Genomic DNA, 16932 nt, shown 5'->3' with positions numbered 1-16932 from the left:
TGGCTTTTGAGCCCAGTTCACACAGCACTGTGGGCGGCACCATCACCCAGGTGGAGCCCATGCCTCGTGCCTTCCCTTCTGACCTCTGCACAGAACATCAGAACTGAGTTTGCGCATGGGGAACCGGCCTCCTGGGGAGGAGATAAGGCTGTCGATCTGGCTGCGTCTGCTGTCCCAGTGCTGTCGTTGCACTGAGGTAAGCAACACCCTTCAGTACATTTGTATGTGAGGGTTTGGAAACTTGGGGAGCGCAAAACAGGAAGCTCGAGTGTCACCAGGACCTTGGCAGAGAGTCAAGAGCATTGTGGAAAAGTTGCAGGCTCCCATGTTATCGCACGAGTGTTGCTCACGTCTTCCTCTCTCTCATGCGTAAGGCCTCATAAGGAGCTGAACAGAAGACCTGGTCTACCAAGCACGAGGCAGAATGAGTGGACTACAGTGGTACCTCGGGTTACATATGCTTCAGCTTACATATGCTTCAGGTTACAAACTCCGATAACCCAGAAAAAGTGCTTCAGGTTAAGAGCTTTGATTCAGGATAAGAACAGAAATCGTGCTCCAACGGCGCGGCGGCAGCAGGAGGCCCCATTAGCTAAAGTGGGGCTTCAGGTTAAGAACAATTTCAGGTTAAGAATGGACCTCCAGAACGAATTAAGTACTTAACCCGAGGTACCACTGTATTCCATTTCAAATGTCAGGGAGGGGCACTGATTCTGAATGTGCTCTCATATCAACAAAAACTCCCTGGCAGCGAAAAATGCATTTTGGAGAAAGGGGTTCTAGCCTAGCCAATTCCCTGTTGTGCTAGTTCTTTTCTTTCAAAACCATGGGGAGTTTTTCAGCCCAGAGAGAACACAGTGGTACCTCTGGATACGAATGGGATCCGTTCCAGAGCCCCGTTCGCATCCTGAAGTAAACGCAACCCGCATCTGCGTGGGTCGCGATTCGCCGCTTCTGCGCATGCGCGTGACGTCATTTTGACCGTCTGCGCATCCGCGAGCGGCGAAATCCAGAAGTAATGCGTTCCGTTACTTCCGGGTTGCCGCGGAGCGCAACCCAAAAGTGCTCAACCTAAAAGCAACTTCAACCCGAGGTATGACTGTATTCACAAATGTGATTTTGCACCTCCACCTCACATTCGGAAGTGTGCCAGTCAGTTCCTCAACCTCAGCACTCCAGCGCCACATAAAGAACACCAGAAGAGCCAGTGGCCCATTTAGTCCAGCACCCTGTTCTCACAGTGGAAAACCAGAGGCCTGTGGGCAGTGGCGTAGCGTGGGGGGTGCAGGGGGGGCCGGCCGGACCGGGCGCAACATCTGGGGGTTAGGGTTAGGGGGCGCAAATCCACGGGTTAGGGGGCACAAATTACTTGCCTTGCCCCGGGTGCTGACAACCCATGCTACGCCACTGCCTGTGGGAAAACTGCAAGGAGGACGTGAGCACCACAGCACTCTCCCCTCCTGAGATTTCCAGCACCTGATATTCAAAAGCATTGTTGCCATCAGTGTCCTCCATGAATTTGTCTAATCATCTTCATACATATATTTATTAGTTTTTTTAACATATCATTTCCAACCATCACATAACATAACTTCTTATCTTATACAATGTTTTAGACTTCCGTCAACACCTTTGATGATTTTCCGTTCTTTATCACTTATTCTGCATTTCTTAATATATCTATTACTCTTAATTATCATCAACTAATAATTCTCCTCATAGTCTTTCTTGCAATATTTCATATAATTCTCCTTACAAAACTTCTTGCAACCCTACTAGCGTAATCTGTTCACTACTATTACTTTTCAAATAGTTCATATATTTACCCCAGTCTTTTAAGAATCTCTGGTCCTGCAGGTTTTGAATCCTTCCAGTTAATTTATCCAGTTTTGCATTGTCCATCAGTTTCATCCGCCATTCTTCTTTCGTTGGTAGTTCTTCTTGCTTCCATTTTTGTGCTAATAATATTCTTGCTGCCATAATCGCATATAAAAGCAATTTACAATCCTGTCTATTAATCTCATCTTCTACAATGCCAAGTAAAAATGCTTCTGGTTTCTTAATAAATGTATATTTCAACATCTTTTTCATCTCATTATATATAATTTCCCAGAAGTTTTTCACTTTTTTACATTCCCACCACATGTGATAAAAAGTTCCTTCCTTTTCTCTACATTTCCAACATTTATTATTTGTTTTATACATTTTAGCTAATTTCACTGGGGTAATATACCACCTACTTTTCTCTAAACTTAAAAGTCTCAATGCTGCGACCGTTCTTCATCAGGGAGCATTACAGCATTAGTCAGTGAGTCGTTTTATTAGCTAGGGAGCAATAGCATTCGTTAGAGAGTCATAGCCAGGCATAGGCAAACTTGGCCCTCCAGACATTTTGGGACTACAGTTTCCATCATCCCTGACCAATGGTTCTGTTAGCTAAGGATCATGGGAGTCGTAGTCCCAAAACGTCTGGAGGGCCAAGTTTGCCTATGCCTGATCGTAGCAATAGAGAGGGAAGGAAAGTGATTCAGAAAATCATTATATCTTTGAAAATGTGGAATCGCGGAGTTGGAGGGGACCTAAAGAATCATCTAGTCCAACCCACTGTTGATTATTTTGCAGATTAGTTGGGCTGCAGAAGGCGTGCTGGGGAGACCACACATTAAGAGAAGCAAAAGTAACTTTTGCTTGGTTTAATAACAAAAACAAAAACTCCTTCTACACTAAATTACATTATATCATTAAGTGTGACCCATCCATCAGGGTACTGAGAGAGCTACATGCTGCTCTTTATATACTATACCCAACAGCTTAATTAACATAGCTTGCTATACTGCTTCACAGCTGTAAAACTAGGTCATGTTATTTGCTCTGGCCCTTAAAGACATACACATCTTGTGAAACAATAATGAAATCTAAAATTTGAAGAAACCATTCAACGCCCACTGCAATGCATGTGAGGACGATTTTTTAGCAGTTTCTATATTCTGGGTCTGTCACTATCAGTGAAGACTTGGAATCATAGGGGACCACCCCTCTACAACCACAGCTAGATTATTTTCAAAACATTAACCTCAGAGACCAGTTTATTTGCTCCGGGTGAAATGGCTTGCCTTTTCTTTTGCAGGCATATTCAGAACAAGACCTGGCAAGGGCCTCTTGGCAATGGGTCCAAGTCCTCACTGCACATGACAGCAAATATGCACCAAACCTGGAGATATCAGGTGCCTAAAGTCCAATGCAGCGATTCAGAAAATGAAGACTATAGACACAAGAAGTTAGCAAGGCCCGTTCTGACACGTATTAGTAGCAGGTAGCACTGTTTCCCTTCTGCTGTGAAAATAAAAAAATTCCTTCCAGTAGCACCTTAAAGACCAACTAAGTTAGTTTTTGGTATGAGCTTTCGTGTGCATGCACACTTCTTCAGATAAACTGAAACAGAAGTTGCCAGATCCTTCTATATAGTGAGAAGGTGGGGAGGGGTATTACTTAGAAGGGTGGTGGGAATGGGAGATTGGCAGATAGCTGAGATGAGCCTGTTGACGACTCTTAACAACTGCAATAGGTCTTACAGGAAAAGGCAAGGGGTGAGAAGGTGAAAAATGGCTTAGTCATGTATAATGAGATAAGAATCCAATGTCTTTGTTCTGAAGAAGTGTGCATGCACACGAAAGCTCATACCAAGAACTAACTTAGTTGGTCTTTAAGGTGCTACTGGAAGGAATTTTTTTATTTTGACTATGGCAGACCAACACGGCTACCTATCTGTAACTGGAACCTTCTGCTGTGGTTTGGCTTCCATTTAAAACTACTCTAGCCTTGCTGTCCACGGTGGCCAAATTTAACATATGATTATTTAATTAATGGCAATGTCATTGTGTCCCTCCACATCATTCATTTCAACGCAAAGGAAATATCAGGGAAAAGGGGGTTGGGATGAACATTGTTAATGACGTATCATTTGGAGTATTGTAAACAAAATCTGCCCTTCTTCCCTTATGGGGTATCCAAGAGCCCGTATAGAGTTCTTAAGTGAGTTCCCTATCAGTAGGAGAAAATAACAGAGGCCAACCAGAGAATATTGAGAAGCAAAGCAGCTCCTAAGCCTGATCTTTATTGATCTGTTGCAACAGGGTGCTCCCCTCACACGCAGGAGGGAGGAGGTGGACCCAGAACAAAGGTGTGCCTGCCCTTATATAGACATTTTAAATTCCTTGCCCTGGAGCTCAAGACCACCCCTCCATACCCTCTATACATCATATACACATCACAGAAAAGGCGGTCTACAACAGAAATTTGAATGCTGTTGTTTTTCTTGTCTGCCAGGTTATCTGATAATGCCTTATCTGATTGCCTTTCCTGGTAGTCTGCCCCATTCCTTTGAGATGGTGATTACCCAATTCCTGAGACAATGGGAAGGTTCCCTCACCCCCTCCCTCCTTGCAGAGAAAACATTTGGTCAGTTTGGGAGTCAAAATGGTTTCAGGACTGTCTTCCTAGACGTGTGGTCCACATATCTATGTATGTGCTTGGCTGGTACATTTATGAACATTTATTTTATATATATATATATAAATATATAAGACCTTTAATTTTTTATTACAGGAGACTGGAAAAAAGAGACTGGCTCCCCCTTGCCTGAATGCTGTTTCCAAGGACAAATGAACACATGAACTGGGACAATTTTTGCTTCTGTGACTGATCAGAGCAGAATTATCCGCCATACCTAATGAAGACATTTCCAGCTTCAAGGGCATCTGCAGGGAGCTGGGAGAGAACTCAGCTTGAAACCCTACTGCCAGCCAGTTGTACACAATTCTGAGCTAAGTGGACCCAAGGGTCTGGCGCTGGGTGGGGCAGCTTCCTATGACTCCTTGTTCTTTTAGTTTGATAATGAATTATAAGGCTAGTTAAGTCGCCTTTTAGGGTTTCCCTTCTCTTCAGATCTGCCCTCCTGTTGCTTTAGCTGACGGTCTCACTCCACAGCACGCACTAGAGAAGGGGTCAGCAAACTTTTTCAGCAGGGGGCCGGTCCACTGTCCCTCGGACCTTGTGGGGGCCGGACTATATTTTGAAAAAAAAATAATAAAAATGAGCGAATTCCTATGCCCCACAAATAACCCAGAGATGCATTTTAAATAAAAGCACACATTCTACTAATGTAAAAACACGTTGATTGCCGGACTGTCCGTGGGCTTGATTCAGCCCCCGGGCCTTAGGTTGCCTACCCCTGGGTTAGAGTATCACAGGGTCTAAAATTTAGGCTGCGGTTCTAGCACTTTGGTCAGTGCAAACTTGCAGCCGTGCTGCCTTTGTCCCTTTTGACTCTGCCTGAGCTGTGGTTGGTGGTGGTGACAGCTCAGGAAATGGATCCCACAATAAAATCTGTGCAAGTAGTGATTGAGAAGACTCTAATCTCTGCGGAGATAAGGAGTTGCTACAGCAAACGACAACATGAGCCCGAAAGTGATGGATGCTGGGAATGTTTGGTGACTGTTGTTCTTCAGCTCCTGGGCTTGTGGCTTTCAGAGGCCCTGCTCTGAAAGCTCCTCATTTAACTCAGCACGGAGCTTTTCAACACCATCTGGGGCTCACGCCTTGCTTAACCTCATCAGATTGAGGGCCAAGGGTGCCTGTGCTGGAAGCTGCAGAGAGCAAATATTGACAATATTATTATTTGTAAAGGTATGGCTGTTTTGGGGTCAAGGTGCTCTCCGAAACATTTTGGTGCTTGAGGTGAATACATTTGAAATCACACAAATGCACAGAATATGTTTTCAACAACCTCTGCTTTAACCTTGCACTCTCCCCTCTCCCCTTGGTGTTGAAGGGGCTGTCACCTTGGTATCGGGTAGCTTAAATTTTCTCTGTTCACAAAGACCCCCCCCCAGTGGTTTAAGGGTTGGCCTCATTTCAGGGTCTTGTTATAAGAATTTTTAGGTCATATATATGTGACCTGGCTCAGGAATTAAGTATTATCATTACAAAAGGATGGCCAGGCTCCCCAGATAATCCAGTCAAGTGACCATTAACAGGTAACCTGGCAGACAGGGTAAAAACAACGCACTCAGATTTCTGTTGTAGACCGCCTTTTCTGTGATGTAGGTATGATGTTTCTGGGGTTGGTCTTGGGCTACACCACTTCAGTGATGTATGTATGATGTTTCTGGGGGTGGTCTTGGACTCCAAGGTGGGCAATTTAAAACGTCTATATAAGGGCAGGTACACCTTTGTTCTGGGTTGTCCTCTCTCTTCTGTGTGTGTGTGTGGAGCACCCTGTTGCATCAGCATTAATAAAGATCAGGCTTACTAACTGCTTTGCTTCTCAATATTCTCTGGTTGGTCTCTGTTATTTTCTCCTACTGATAGAGAACCTACAAAAGGACTCTATATGAGCTCTTGGGTACCCCGTAAGGGAAAAGGAGCAGTTTTTTCTACTTATATCAGTCGGTTCCCCTGCAATGGGAGAGATCCCTGGAGATTCATCATGTCTTTGTAATATGCACACTGAGTTTGTGAGAACAGTTGGCACCAGCATCACCTCCCCCCAGACAAACAATATTCTATGGAGACACACGCCCATAGCTTCCAGATGACCTTTGTAATGAACATTCACCCTGATTTGTTTGCAGGGAGATTACATGACAGCTGCATACACCTCAACTGTCCTGATTTAAGCAGGGCATCCCATTTTTGAGAGCCATGCTCTTGCATGAGTCGCCTGGCTCCCACGAGATTGCAGTCCCGAAAGATGTGTGTTGGGGAAGGGGCATGCTCTCACGTGAGTCACATGACTCGTATAGGGGTGTGGCCCCCAAAGACACGTGTCCAAGTTTTACCTTCCATGTGTTAGAGGGTGTGCAGTTGGTTATTTAATGACTCTGATTTGCAAGGAGGCTAGACTATGTTGTATCAAAGCAAGTGCCAGCCCATCCTTTCCACTGGTCACAACATGTCTAGTGTTTCAGGGAGGTGGGTTTGTTTTGCATGATCTCCAGATCGACTAGAATTGGAAACAAAGAAATGTAGAGTTGGAAGGGACCCAAAGAGTCGTTGGAAGGGACCCAAAGAGTGGTCTAGTAGTCCATCTAGCAGGAATCATAGCTAAATTGCACAACCTGAGTTTGCTGGTAGGCAACTGAATCTCATCTGAACTTAGGGACAGTCTTGAAGTGTCCTCAAACAGTACCTCCTAAAATTGCTCATTCAGATAGCATCTCATAACAGCAAGTTCTCATCAGTGAAATATCACCAGCCAATCTGCTGCTACCTTTGAGCTAGCAGCCAACTTAAAGACCACTGATTCTTCCTTGGCATATCAGGGTAACATTTCTGGTTTTGCACAATATCCCTATAAACTCACATTTAATGGCACGTGACATTTCAGGTGCCCAAATGAACATTTAAATAAAAGTATAGTTTTCCCTTCCCTCACCAGACTTCACTAGAGTTTTCTCACCATTTTATTGTCACTCCTTTGTGTGTCCCCCCCTGATGGTTATGCAGGTGCCCCTTAGTTTTGCCTAAGTCTCAGGCGCTTAACTGCTTATCTAGAGACAAGTTTCAGTAGCCAGCCCTGCTGTGCTGGTCAAAACTGGCTTTTTCAAGAATAACCCAACGCAGTAACTGAGGGCATCCTATCAAAAGAGAGTTTCAGCTTCCAATTGGCATCAAAAGGCAATAAGAGCTGCAAGGCTATGATTGTAGGAGACAGAGTTGCTTGGGAAAGTTGGACCAACTCCATTGCAAAGAGCGAAGAGTTATCCATAGCCTAGTGGGTAAGAGAACGAGCTTTTTAAAGAGGATGTATACATTTAATTATCTCCTATAAGCAGGGATGGCTCACCTATGGCCCTCCAGATGTTTGCTGAACTACAGTTCCCATCATCCCCATACCATTTGCCGTACTGGCTGGGGCTGATGGGAACTGTAGTTCAAAATACCTGGAGAGCCCAAAGTTCCATAAGATTGCCCTACGCAACAACATCTGGCTCCTCTTTTAATATTTTTCAGAACTCTGGGCAACTGTAAGCATATGTTGGTGATCTACCTGAAGGCAGTCTGGGGAGGGGGCAGGTGTCAAACTATTGCCATATTCAACTAAAGAAGTAGTAGTCGAGTTTCTAGCTTTCTCCAGTCGTTGGCTAAGATGGTTGGTTGATGTAAAAGACACTGTAGAAGCTGTTCAGCCAGAGGTTTTGAAGCTAAGTTTGTAAGGCATGGTTTTCAAGGACTGTATGGAGGGAAAGGCTTGTTGTGGCCAGTGGGTAGGAATACGAGAACGCAAGAACATAAGAGGCACCTGCTGGATCAGGCCAATGACCCACATCTAGTCCAGCATCCTGGTCTCATGGTGGCCAACCAGTTGCCCCAATGGGAAGCCGGTAAGCAGGATTTGAGCACAAGAGCACTCTTAGTGTTCGCCATTGGATACAATGCACCCTTTATTAGCAAATTAAGACATGGCACTCCAAAGCTTGCCATGGTTCACTTCTCTTTGGATATATAGGTCTGCTGAGGCTGCCTTGGGCTACCACGTTTCCTTGTCCGCTATAACTTGGCTTGCTGCCATCAGTTCTTTCCTGGCCAGCTATTTTTACCAGGAAAAGGGAAGAGGCATTGCAGATACACCCAACTCAGCATAGCCCGGGGGAATTTGTGGAGTAAACATTATGGTTTGTAGTCTGATAGGCAGGTCTTTCAGGCAGGGCAGGAGTACAATGGTGGCAGTGTTATGAGAGATAAAAACTGCTCCTTTCCCCTTACGGGGTACCCAAGAGCCCATATAGAGTCCTTTTGTAGGTTCTCTATCGGTAGGAGAAAATAACAGAGACCAACCAGAGAATATTGAAAAGCAAAGCAGCTAGTAAGCCTGATCTTTATTAAAGCTGTTGCAACAGGGTGCTCTCCCCCCCACACAAGGGGTGGGGTGGGACCCAGAACCAAGGTGTGCCCACCCTTATATAGACTTTTTAAATTGCCCACCCTCAAACTCCAGACCACCCCCAGAAACATCATACATACATCACAGGGGGCGGTCTAAAAGAGAAGGTTACCTGACTGCAATACCTGGGTTTTGGCCACTGTTTTGTTATGATAACTCATCAGTTCCTGAATCCAGATCACAGGTCACAGGCTCACCCTATTCACATCTTAAATGTGCCCTTAATGCAGGATTTGTGAGCACAGAGACAATGGAGAGATTTCCCCTTTCCTTCGGCCTTGCAGAGAAATATTTGAGGTCATTTGAGGAGAGAGAAAATGGTTCCAGGACTTTTCTGTGGGTTTCAGACAGGTGGTTCATATATTTATGTATGTGTTCGCTTGGTACATTTGTGAACATCTATTTTATATATATAAGACCTTAAAATTCTTCTAACAGCAGGTTCTCAGAGTTCGTGAAATGTACCAGGTGTTCTCCATGGATCTCATATCTGTCCCTTGTGTTCAAGGACTTTGGGCTAGCAAAAAAGAAAGGGAAAATGGGAAAAAAGCGACTGCATACTATATGCCACTATATTTTGTATTACACCGAGAAATTAAAAAAAGAGACAAATTATATATTTACAAAAGAAAACAAGCGAGAAAATCCGTAACACTTTTTTTTGCCGTTATTAGCGTCAAAATCCATGTATGATTCAATGCACAAGATTGTCCACGTGTGTCTTACATACCGCACAAAAATAGAAGATTTTGTATTCTACATTATATTACAACAGTCAATAAATATATCAATAAATAACGGCTGCATGGATGTAGGTTAAGCTGGTTTGAGTTAGTCCTTGACGTTGTCTTTGGTGTTGATTCCCATGAAGAGTCAAGAGTCCCTTTTCTCAAAGGCAAGGCCTGTTATCTCATCCAGGGAATACAGCCTTGCCTTAAAAGTGTAAAACAAAGGCTGGAGACAGTACAGTAGGTTGCAGCCGAGGGCAGCGCACTCAGCGTCAATTACACTTTCCAAAGAATCTGACAAATTCCCAGCTTAGTATAAATAAAGCACCAGGCCTATTGTTTCTCAGCTCCAACACCTTCTTATCGCAATGATTTGTTGGAGGGCGAGTGGCGGAAACATGACATGTGACTCGAGAGAGCACCGTCTTGTGAATTGACAGCTTCATAAAGGCAAAGACCCTCTCTTTGTCCGCAGAGATATTCCATTCTGACACGAAGCACAATATAATTTCCCCTCTCCGTAGAATCTCAACAAGCATGCAAAGAGCATTGGTTCTTGCGGGGGGGGGGGATGGGGACAAATTCCAAGTCACCAGTATTTTCTTGGTCTATTTCTGTTGACAGTCATGGAGCAGGTCATTAATGCAAGAGGAGAATATAGTTCTTGGCAGGTGCAACAGGCACCAAATTTTGAATTGCCAGCATTTATACAATTGGAATCAGGTGTGTCTGTCTTAGGATAAGCCCCCACCAAACTGGTTATGCACAATGATCTTTCAAAGGAGAGGGTAGTGAAGTATTGCACCTTTCAAAAGTTGTGTAGGGTGGTAACCGGGTTTTCTATAATCTGAGTCTGTAACTGGACTCTCTTATGTATGCTTACTTGAAGTTCTGTTCTGCTTTTAAATGATTAAAAACTAGGTTAAACAAAGTTGAGCAGAAAAGGGGACTTTGGTCAGTGCATCATCTCTACATGTCAATCATATCAGAATTACCTCATTGTCTGTAACTACTGGAGATGCACAAACCCCCAACTCCGCCTCTGGTGGAGTAGGCCCAAAGCCTTAGTAAAGGTGAAAGTAAAGGGACCCCTGACCATTAGGTCCAGTCGTGACCGACTCTGGGGTTGCGGCACTCATCTCGCTTTATTGGCCGAGGGAACCGGCATACAGCTTCCAGGTCATATGGCCAGCATGACTAGGCCGCTTCTGGCGAACCAGAGCAGTGCACGGAAACACCGTTTACCTTCCCCCCGGAGTGGTACCTATTTATCTACTTGCACTTTGACGTGCTTTCGAACTGCTAGGTTGGTAGGAGCTGGGACCGAGCGTGCTGCACAATTTGTATCTGAGGCAATTTCTAGTGACATGGGGGTGGGGGCTAGATCTGTGCACATTAACATTACCGATACTGTGTCCAGCAATTTTAATTTCTTCTGAATGCATCATATAACCATCCGATTGATTGAGTTCGTTCTCAGAAATATATTTAAAAATAACATCCTTTGTGTGTACAGTATACTGCAAATCCTGATTTGGACACCAAAAGGGGGAATTGAAATGGTTCTCAGTGGCCAGATTTGGGGGGGTTAGTTCACACAGTCAGCAGAAACGACTGCGAGGCATTTTATTTTGTGGGGGAGAATTGAACCATGGGCAGTTTGAAGTGGTATAATCGGGCATAAGGGGAGAGAATTAACACTGGATTCTGCTGATTGTGTAAACTGACTCTTGAGTAAAGCGAAAATGCACAATCCTGCTTTCCCCAAGCCAACCGTGAAAGCGAAAATACACCCCCTCTAATCTGTTGCCCATTTCCTTTGTCTCTAATTATCTGTACATGCCTCATTAAATAAGCTTATTAAGTCTGTACAAATCAAAACTGTACAAATATACAGATGAAACAATTAAATAATCTGAGGAGGACCCAAAGCCCTGTGGGTGGGGAGCATCCTTCTACTATCTGCACCCGCACTCTGAGACAGCCATGCCTTCGTAGTTGAGCTTGTAGGTGACAACCCCATTATCTAAGAAGAGTAAGGAGATGGGATCCAGCTTGGTAGGTACACAACAAGCTGGAGAAGCCTTCTGGGGATCATTCAAGTGGATCAAAGTCCGGGCCTTGGCATGAGTGGTCGTGAGGTGATCGTCCAAAGGGAAGGAACAGGCTCCCCTGCACTGTGAGGCGTCATAGCCTGGAGGTGCAATGATCCAGGAATCCCAGCCAATCTCCTTGAAATCCACATAGAGCGAAGTCTTTTTGCAGCTGCTCCCCTTGGCGTTCCTCCTTATCCGGGATGTGGAGTCGTAGATTATGTTGGATCTGATCTGCAGAAGTTTCTCCTTTCTGGGGCTGGTATGGAAATCGTTCATGTCCAGGTCCTGCAAATCTTGCTCATGCTCTATTATCTCATTCAGTTCGTGCTTCTCCTCTTTCTTGGCATGGCTTCGGTCGTCGGAAAACACAATGAGTAAAGGCTCATGTTTGGTCTCCGAATCGATGTCTATATCTGCTTTCCCTCCTCCGACGGCCTCCTCTCCCCCTCGGCTCTCAATCTGCACCTCCAGCTGATGAGTGGTGGAGTCTGAGTGATGCCACCTCCTGATGGCCTCCGTGACCTCAAACGTTTTCCATTCATTGTCGGTGCTGTAAATGTGCCGGGATGCCAGAACTTTCATTCTCCTCCCCTCTTCCTCCTTCCCTCTTCCATGGTCATCCTCGAGCACTTCCAGGATGGTGACTTTCCTGCTGAGACCATTGTAGAACATCCTGTCCTCCTGTACCAGAGTGTAGAGCCTCAATTCCGCCATTGTTATTTTCTCATGGTGTGGAATGGAGACGTTGAAGAGAAGAGGGTACCTCCGTATTCCATTGAAGTGGATGGGCTGCGGAATCTGCTCTGAAAATTAAAAGCAATCAAATGTTACCCTTCTTCCCTATATGGCCATGATCACCAACGAAAGGGCGTCTATGCCTAGCAATGGGACCCAAACCTTTTCAGGGCCTTGCCCCCTTGGTTCCATAAAATCTGCCCCAGTGACCCCTGCCTCACCCTATAAACAGCATGATTCAGAATAGCAATGTGCACGGCCTACTGAAGATAACAATAGAATAAAATTCAAAACAGTAACAGTTAATTGCACATTTATTCAAAATCCAATTAAAATGATTTAGTTTAATTAATTCAACAAAATGGATGAACTTGATCCAGTGATTCTAGCTTTTCAAAGTCTGATCGTCTGCCTCTTAGTACCCCTCCCACTGCCTGCCCCACCCCCAGGAGGTGGAACCACCCATCTCGGGAACCTCAGGGCTAGAGGGGACTTCTACTCAACCAGATTGACTCCAGATTGACTATGACCCAAGAATCCTGAATATTGTAGTTTTGGGAGAGTTCGGGGGATCTTTTCTAAAAGACCCCAGTGGGAATTTAATGCTGAGCTTAATCTGATTGACTTGGTGTCAAAGGAGAAGTGAGTAAGGCCAACGCAAAACTAGAGGAAGGGCAAATCTTTATACATTTCTGTCTCAGGTATCATCAAATGTAGCCAGAATTGTTTGGAGAGCTTCTACAGGAGGCTCTTGCAAGAAAGAGGTAGGAAATACGCACTTGGTGAAATTTTGAAATTCAGGAAAGCAAGATAAATGTGGCAGGCCTGATGAGGCCCACAGGACAGAGCCTTCCTCGGCATTGGCTATAGTCACCACGAAGGTTTGTTTGCTGGTGAAGGTCATCTTGACAGCTCAAAAGTTGAGAAATGTGTGTTTAAAATCTACTGGAGTTTACATGAAGACAGTCTGGGCTTTCATATGTGCATGAGTGCATTAGTAATCTCTTTTAATCAATGTTCGGGGAGGGTGGTAGTGTTAGTCTACTGCAGTGAAAATGAGAAAGAGTCCTGTAGCTTTTCAAAGTCCGTATAGTAAAAGCTCTGGTTTTCCCAGTAGTGATGTATGGAAGTGAAAGCTGGACCGTGAAGAAGGCTGATCACCGAAGAATTGAATTCTGGTGCTGGAGGAGACTGCAAGAAGATCAAACCGATCCATTCTTAAGGAAATCAGCCCTGAGTGCTCACTGGAAGGACAGATTGTGAAGCTGAGGCTCCAATGCTTTGGCCACCTCATGAGAAGAGAAGACTCCCTGGAAAAGACCCTGATGTTGGGAAAGATGGAGGGCACAAGGAGAAGGGGACGACAGAGGACAAGATGGCTGGATAGTGTTCGCGAAGCTACCAGCATGAGTTTGGCCAAACTGCAGGAGGCAGTGGAAGACAGAAGTGCCTGGCGTGCTCTGGTCCAGGGGGTCACGAAGAGGCGGACACGACTAAACGACTAAACAACAACAACAACAAAGCTTTTCAAGACGCACAGATTCATGATGGCCTCATTAGACACAGCTGCTGAAGTGGACTCTTCTCTGTGAAAGCTGGTGCAGACTTTTAAAGTTCTGCTTGGCTCCTGCCTCTGAACAGTTAGCGGTGCCATAATTTGCAAGTTAGTTAAGATGGAGTGTGAGAGCGTAAAGCAAGTCAACCGTGATCTGTGACTAAATTAGCCCTTTGGTTTAAGTGACTTTCGAATTGGAATGTTAAAATGATCTTAGTAAGCGTTATTGGCAAAAATGCTGCTTCTCCAAGTCAGAAGCACATCATGAAAGTGGGATACACCCATCTTGTTTTAAGAATGCATTTTTTGGTATGGCTTTTATGATCAGGTCCACCACACTGATTCATTCAGTCTTAGAGATTTGTATAGGAAAAGGTTGCACTTTGCAGGCAGGCTAGGAGACCGATTTATATAGAGAACGTTTCACACCAAGCTGTTTTAAAAGGAAATAATGTCCCTCTCTGCATTCACCTTTCCCCATATATAAATTAATGCAGACTGCTGGGTCTGGGTTGCACTGACTTCAGAATTTCTAAATGGAGAATTTTGGTTCATCCTTAGTCCTTCCCCATAGCTGACAACAGGATTGCCAGTGTCTAAGCTGCATTCATGGAAAAAATATTCCAGAACACGATTCAAAGGAAACTGAAGGATCTCAGTAAGTGCCATTGTGTCTACATTTCCTGAATCTCAGTTTATAAGATGCTGATTATGAAAACAGAAAGGAAAAGCATGCCACTCTCAAAAAAGTATGATTGTTATTGAGAAGCGCTGAGAAATATGTGGACAATGAACATCTTTTGCTTTCATACAAAATCTGAAAACTTGCAAAAGCCCCACATATTTTTAGTTGGCTGAAGGCTGCACCCCTGCCCATTTATTTGGGAGTAAGCTCTATCAAATGCAATAGGATTTGCTTCTGATCTCACTGATTCTTTAGAGTTTTGGAAAAACCTGCATCGATTTTTGGGGTGGGAAGCTGAGTATCTAGGAGGAAGCAGAGTATCCCTTTGAATGGATAGTCCTATTCATCCAGCTCTCCAGATGTTGGTGGCTGCCACTTCCATAAGCTTCAATCAGCACAGTCAATGTTCAGGGATCCAGTTGTCCAACAACATCTGAAGTGCACTATGTGGCACATCTGATGACCAAGTTATCCATGTAAATACCAATGGCATGTAGCGCATGTGCAGCTAATACATTGTGTTATATATATTTATATAGAAAATGAGGATAATAATTGATGAAATATTTTGTTATCAAAAGCAATATAAAAAGCAACATATACAATCCCCCTGAAAGTTCTCTGACACAATATCCATTGAAATCAGTGGGAGCTGAGTGGGATCGCAGTAGTGTGTTTGCGCAGCAGCTCATGCAGAGGAAATGCTAAGCAGATTACTTTTGTTCTGCTTACTTCTAGGAACATAGGAAGCTGTTGGTCCTTCTTGCTCAATATTGTCAACAATCCAAAGTTTCAGGCAGGGAATATTCCCAGCTCTACCCAAGAGGTCCCGGGGATCCTTCTGCATGTGAAAAAGATGACCCAACACTGAAAAACCCCTGAGCTACCAAAGAAGGCAACCATGACTATCTTCAAAGGAGCATTTTAAGTAAGACTTGGGCAGGGGGAGGAGATTCTCCATTTAGATCTCAAAATTAGTAGTCACCTTTTCAAAAAGCATCCCTGATAGATATTTAAAAACCAGGTGTGCCATGCACTTGAAAATCCAGTAAATGGTTCAAATGACTTGCAGTCATTTGTCAAACAGCCGGTCAGATAAGGTCCACCAAGCAGCAGGTCAATCAGCTTGACACTTGCTTTGGTAATAAATCATCCATCAAACTTCCCCTCTGCATCCTAACTGCAACACCTAACAGGCTTGTTTAAGAGACCTTACCTTCATTTTTGAAGCTTCTGATGATGTTGGCTGATGGCATGGAGGTCTTATCAGTGGCAAACCTGTTAAAGAGCTCCAGCATGTATTCTGGAGGGTCCACCTTGGCTGCCGTCTCTTGCAGGGGGATGTCGGAGATGTTGAGCGCCTTCAGCAACTCGTTCTGCAATGTCTGAAGCAAGGCATCCTGTTCGTCAAAGAACGGCCTGTCTTCCTCCAGGAGAGGCATGTCTAGGCTCATGATGGGACTACTGTTTGCAAGGTGCACCAGAATGGAGACGGCTGCCCACAGCTGAAAGCCTGCGGGTTCCATGGCCTCGTTCTAGCTGGCCACAGCACTCGACAAAAGTGTTGCTCTGGTGCCGCCTATTTTATCCCCCTGCAAATGGGTATCAACGTCTTGTGTCACTGACGGTTGACAAGTTTGGAAGTTGGAGCTTGTGATCCAACTCTCTTTCTCGCTCTGGCTCTCCACACCCCCCCATCCAGGTCCCAGTAATTGGATAGAGCTGGCGGTGCCTCCTATAGAAGCCCTTCACTCTCCTTATCTCATCCAGTGCAAGCTTGCTCACCAGATTTCAGTTGCTATCTCACAATCCTCCTTCCTCTTAATGAGCATTTTGTAAACATTCCACATTGGGATGCTATGAAATAGTGCAATTCCCCTTTGCTTTTTTTCTGCATGGGACCTGACTCCCCCCCCCTCCGCCCCTTGCCACTGCTAGCGTCTTAGGACGCAGCTGACCATTTTGAAACCAAGTCTCTTTGCTTTGTTGCGATTTCAGCTAAACATGCGCATGGCATAGGAGTATCCATGGTCCATGCTATAACCAAGTTTCTGCCAATCCAGTCAGTAGACCTCTGAAAAGCGGCAAGTAAACGTTTGCTTCAAGGGGAGACTGAAAAACGCTCAGGAGTTGGAAGTAAAAGCTTAGGGCAAATGATGGTTTGGAAGCCTGTTTCAATGTGCAAGGAC

General features: G+C 44.7%; 1 protein-coding gene across 1 annotated transcript; it reads right to left on the bottom strand.

Annotated features, from left to right (window-relative positions):
• Positions 1-8845: 8845 nt before the first annotated feature.
• Positions 8846-16731, bottom strand: BMP10 (bone morphogenetic protein 10). Its single transcript, XM_083514325.1, has 2 exons — positions 15960-16731; positions 8846-12571 (listed from the first exon to the last, which is right to left on the bottom strand). Exons 1-2 carry the CDS (start codon positions 16267-16269, stop codon positions 11631-11633), a joined length of 1251 nt encoding a protein of 416 aa, XP_083370451.1. The 5' UTR covers positions 16270-16731; the 3' UTR covers positions 8846-11630.
• Positions 16732-16932: the final 201 nt, after the last annotated feature.

This window comes from Podarcis liolepis (assembly GCF_965112155.1).
Source record: "Podarcis liolepis genome assembly, chromosome: 7".
Lineage (NCBI taxonomy): Eukaryota > Metazoa > Chordata > Lepidosauria > Squamata > Lacertidae > Podarcis > Podarcis liolepis.
This window is presented reverse-complemented; position numbering and strand designations above follow the sequence as displayed.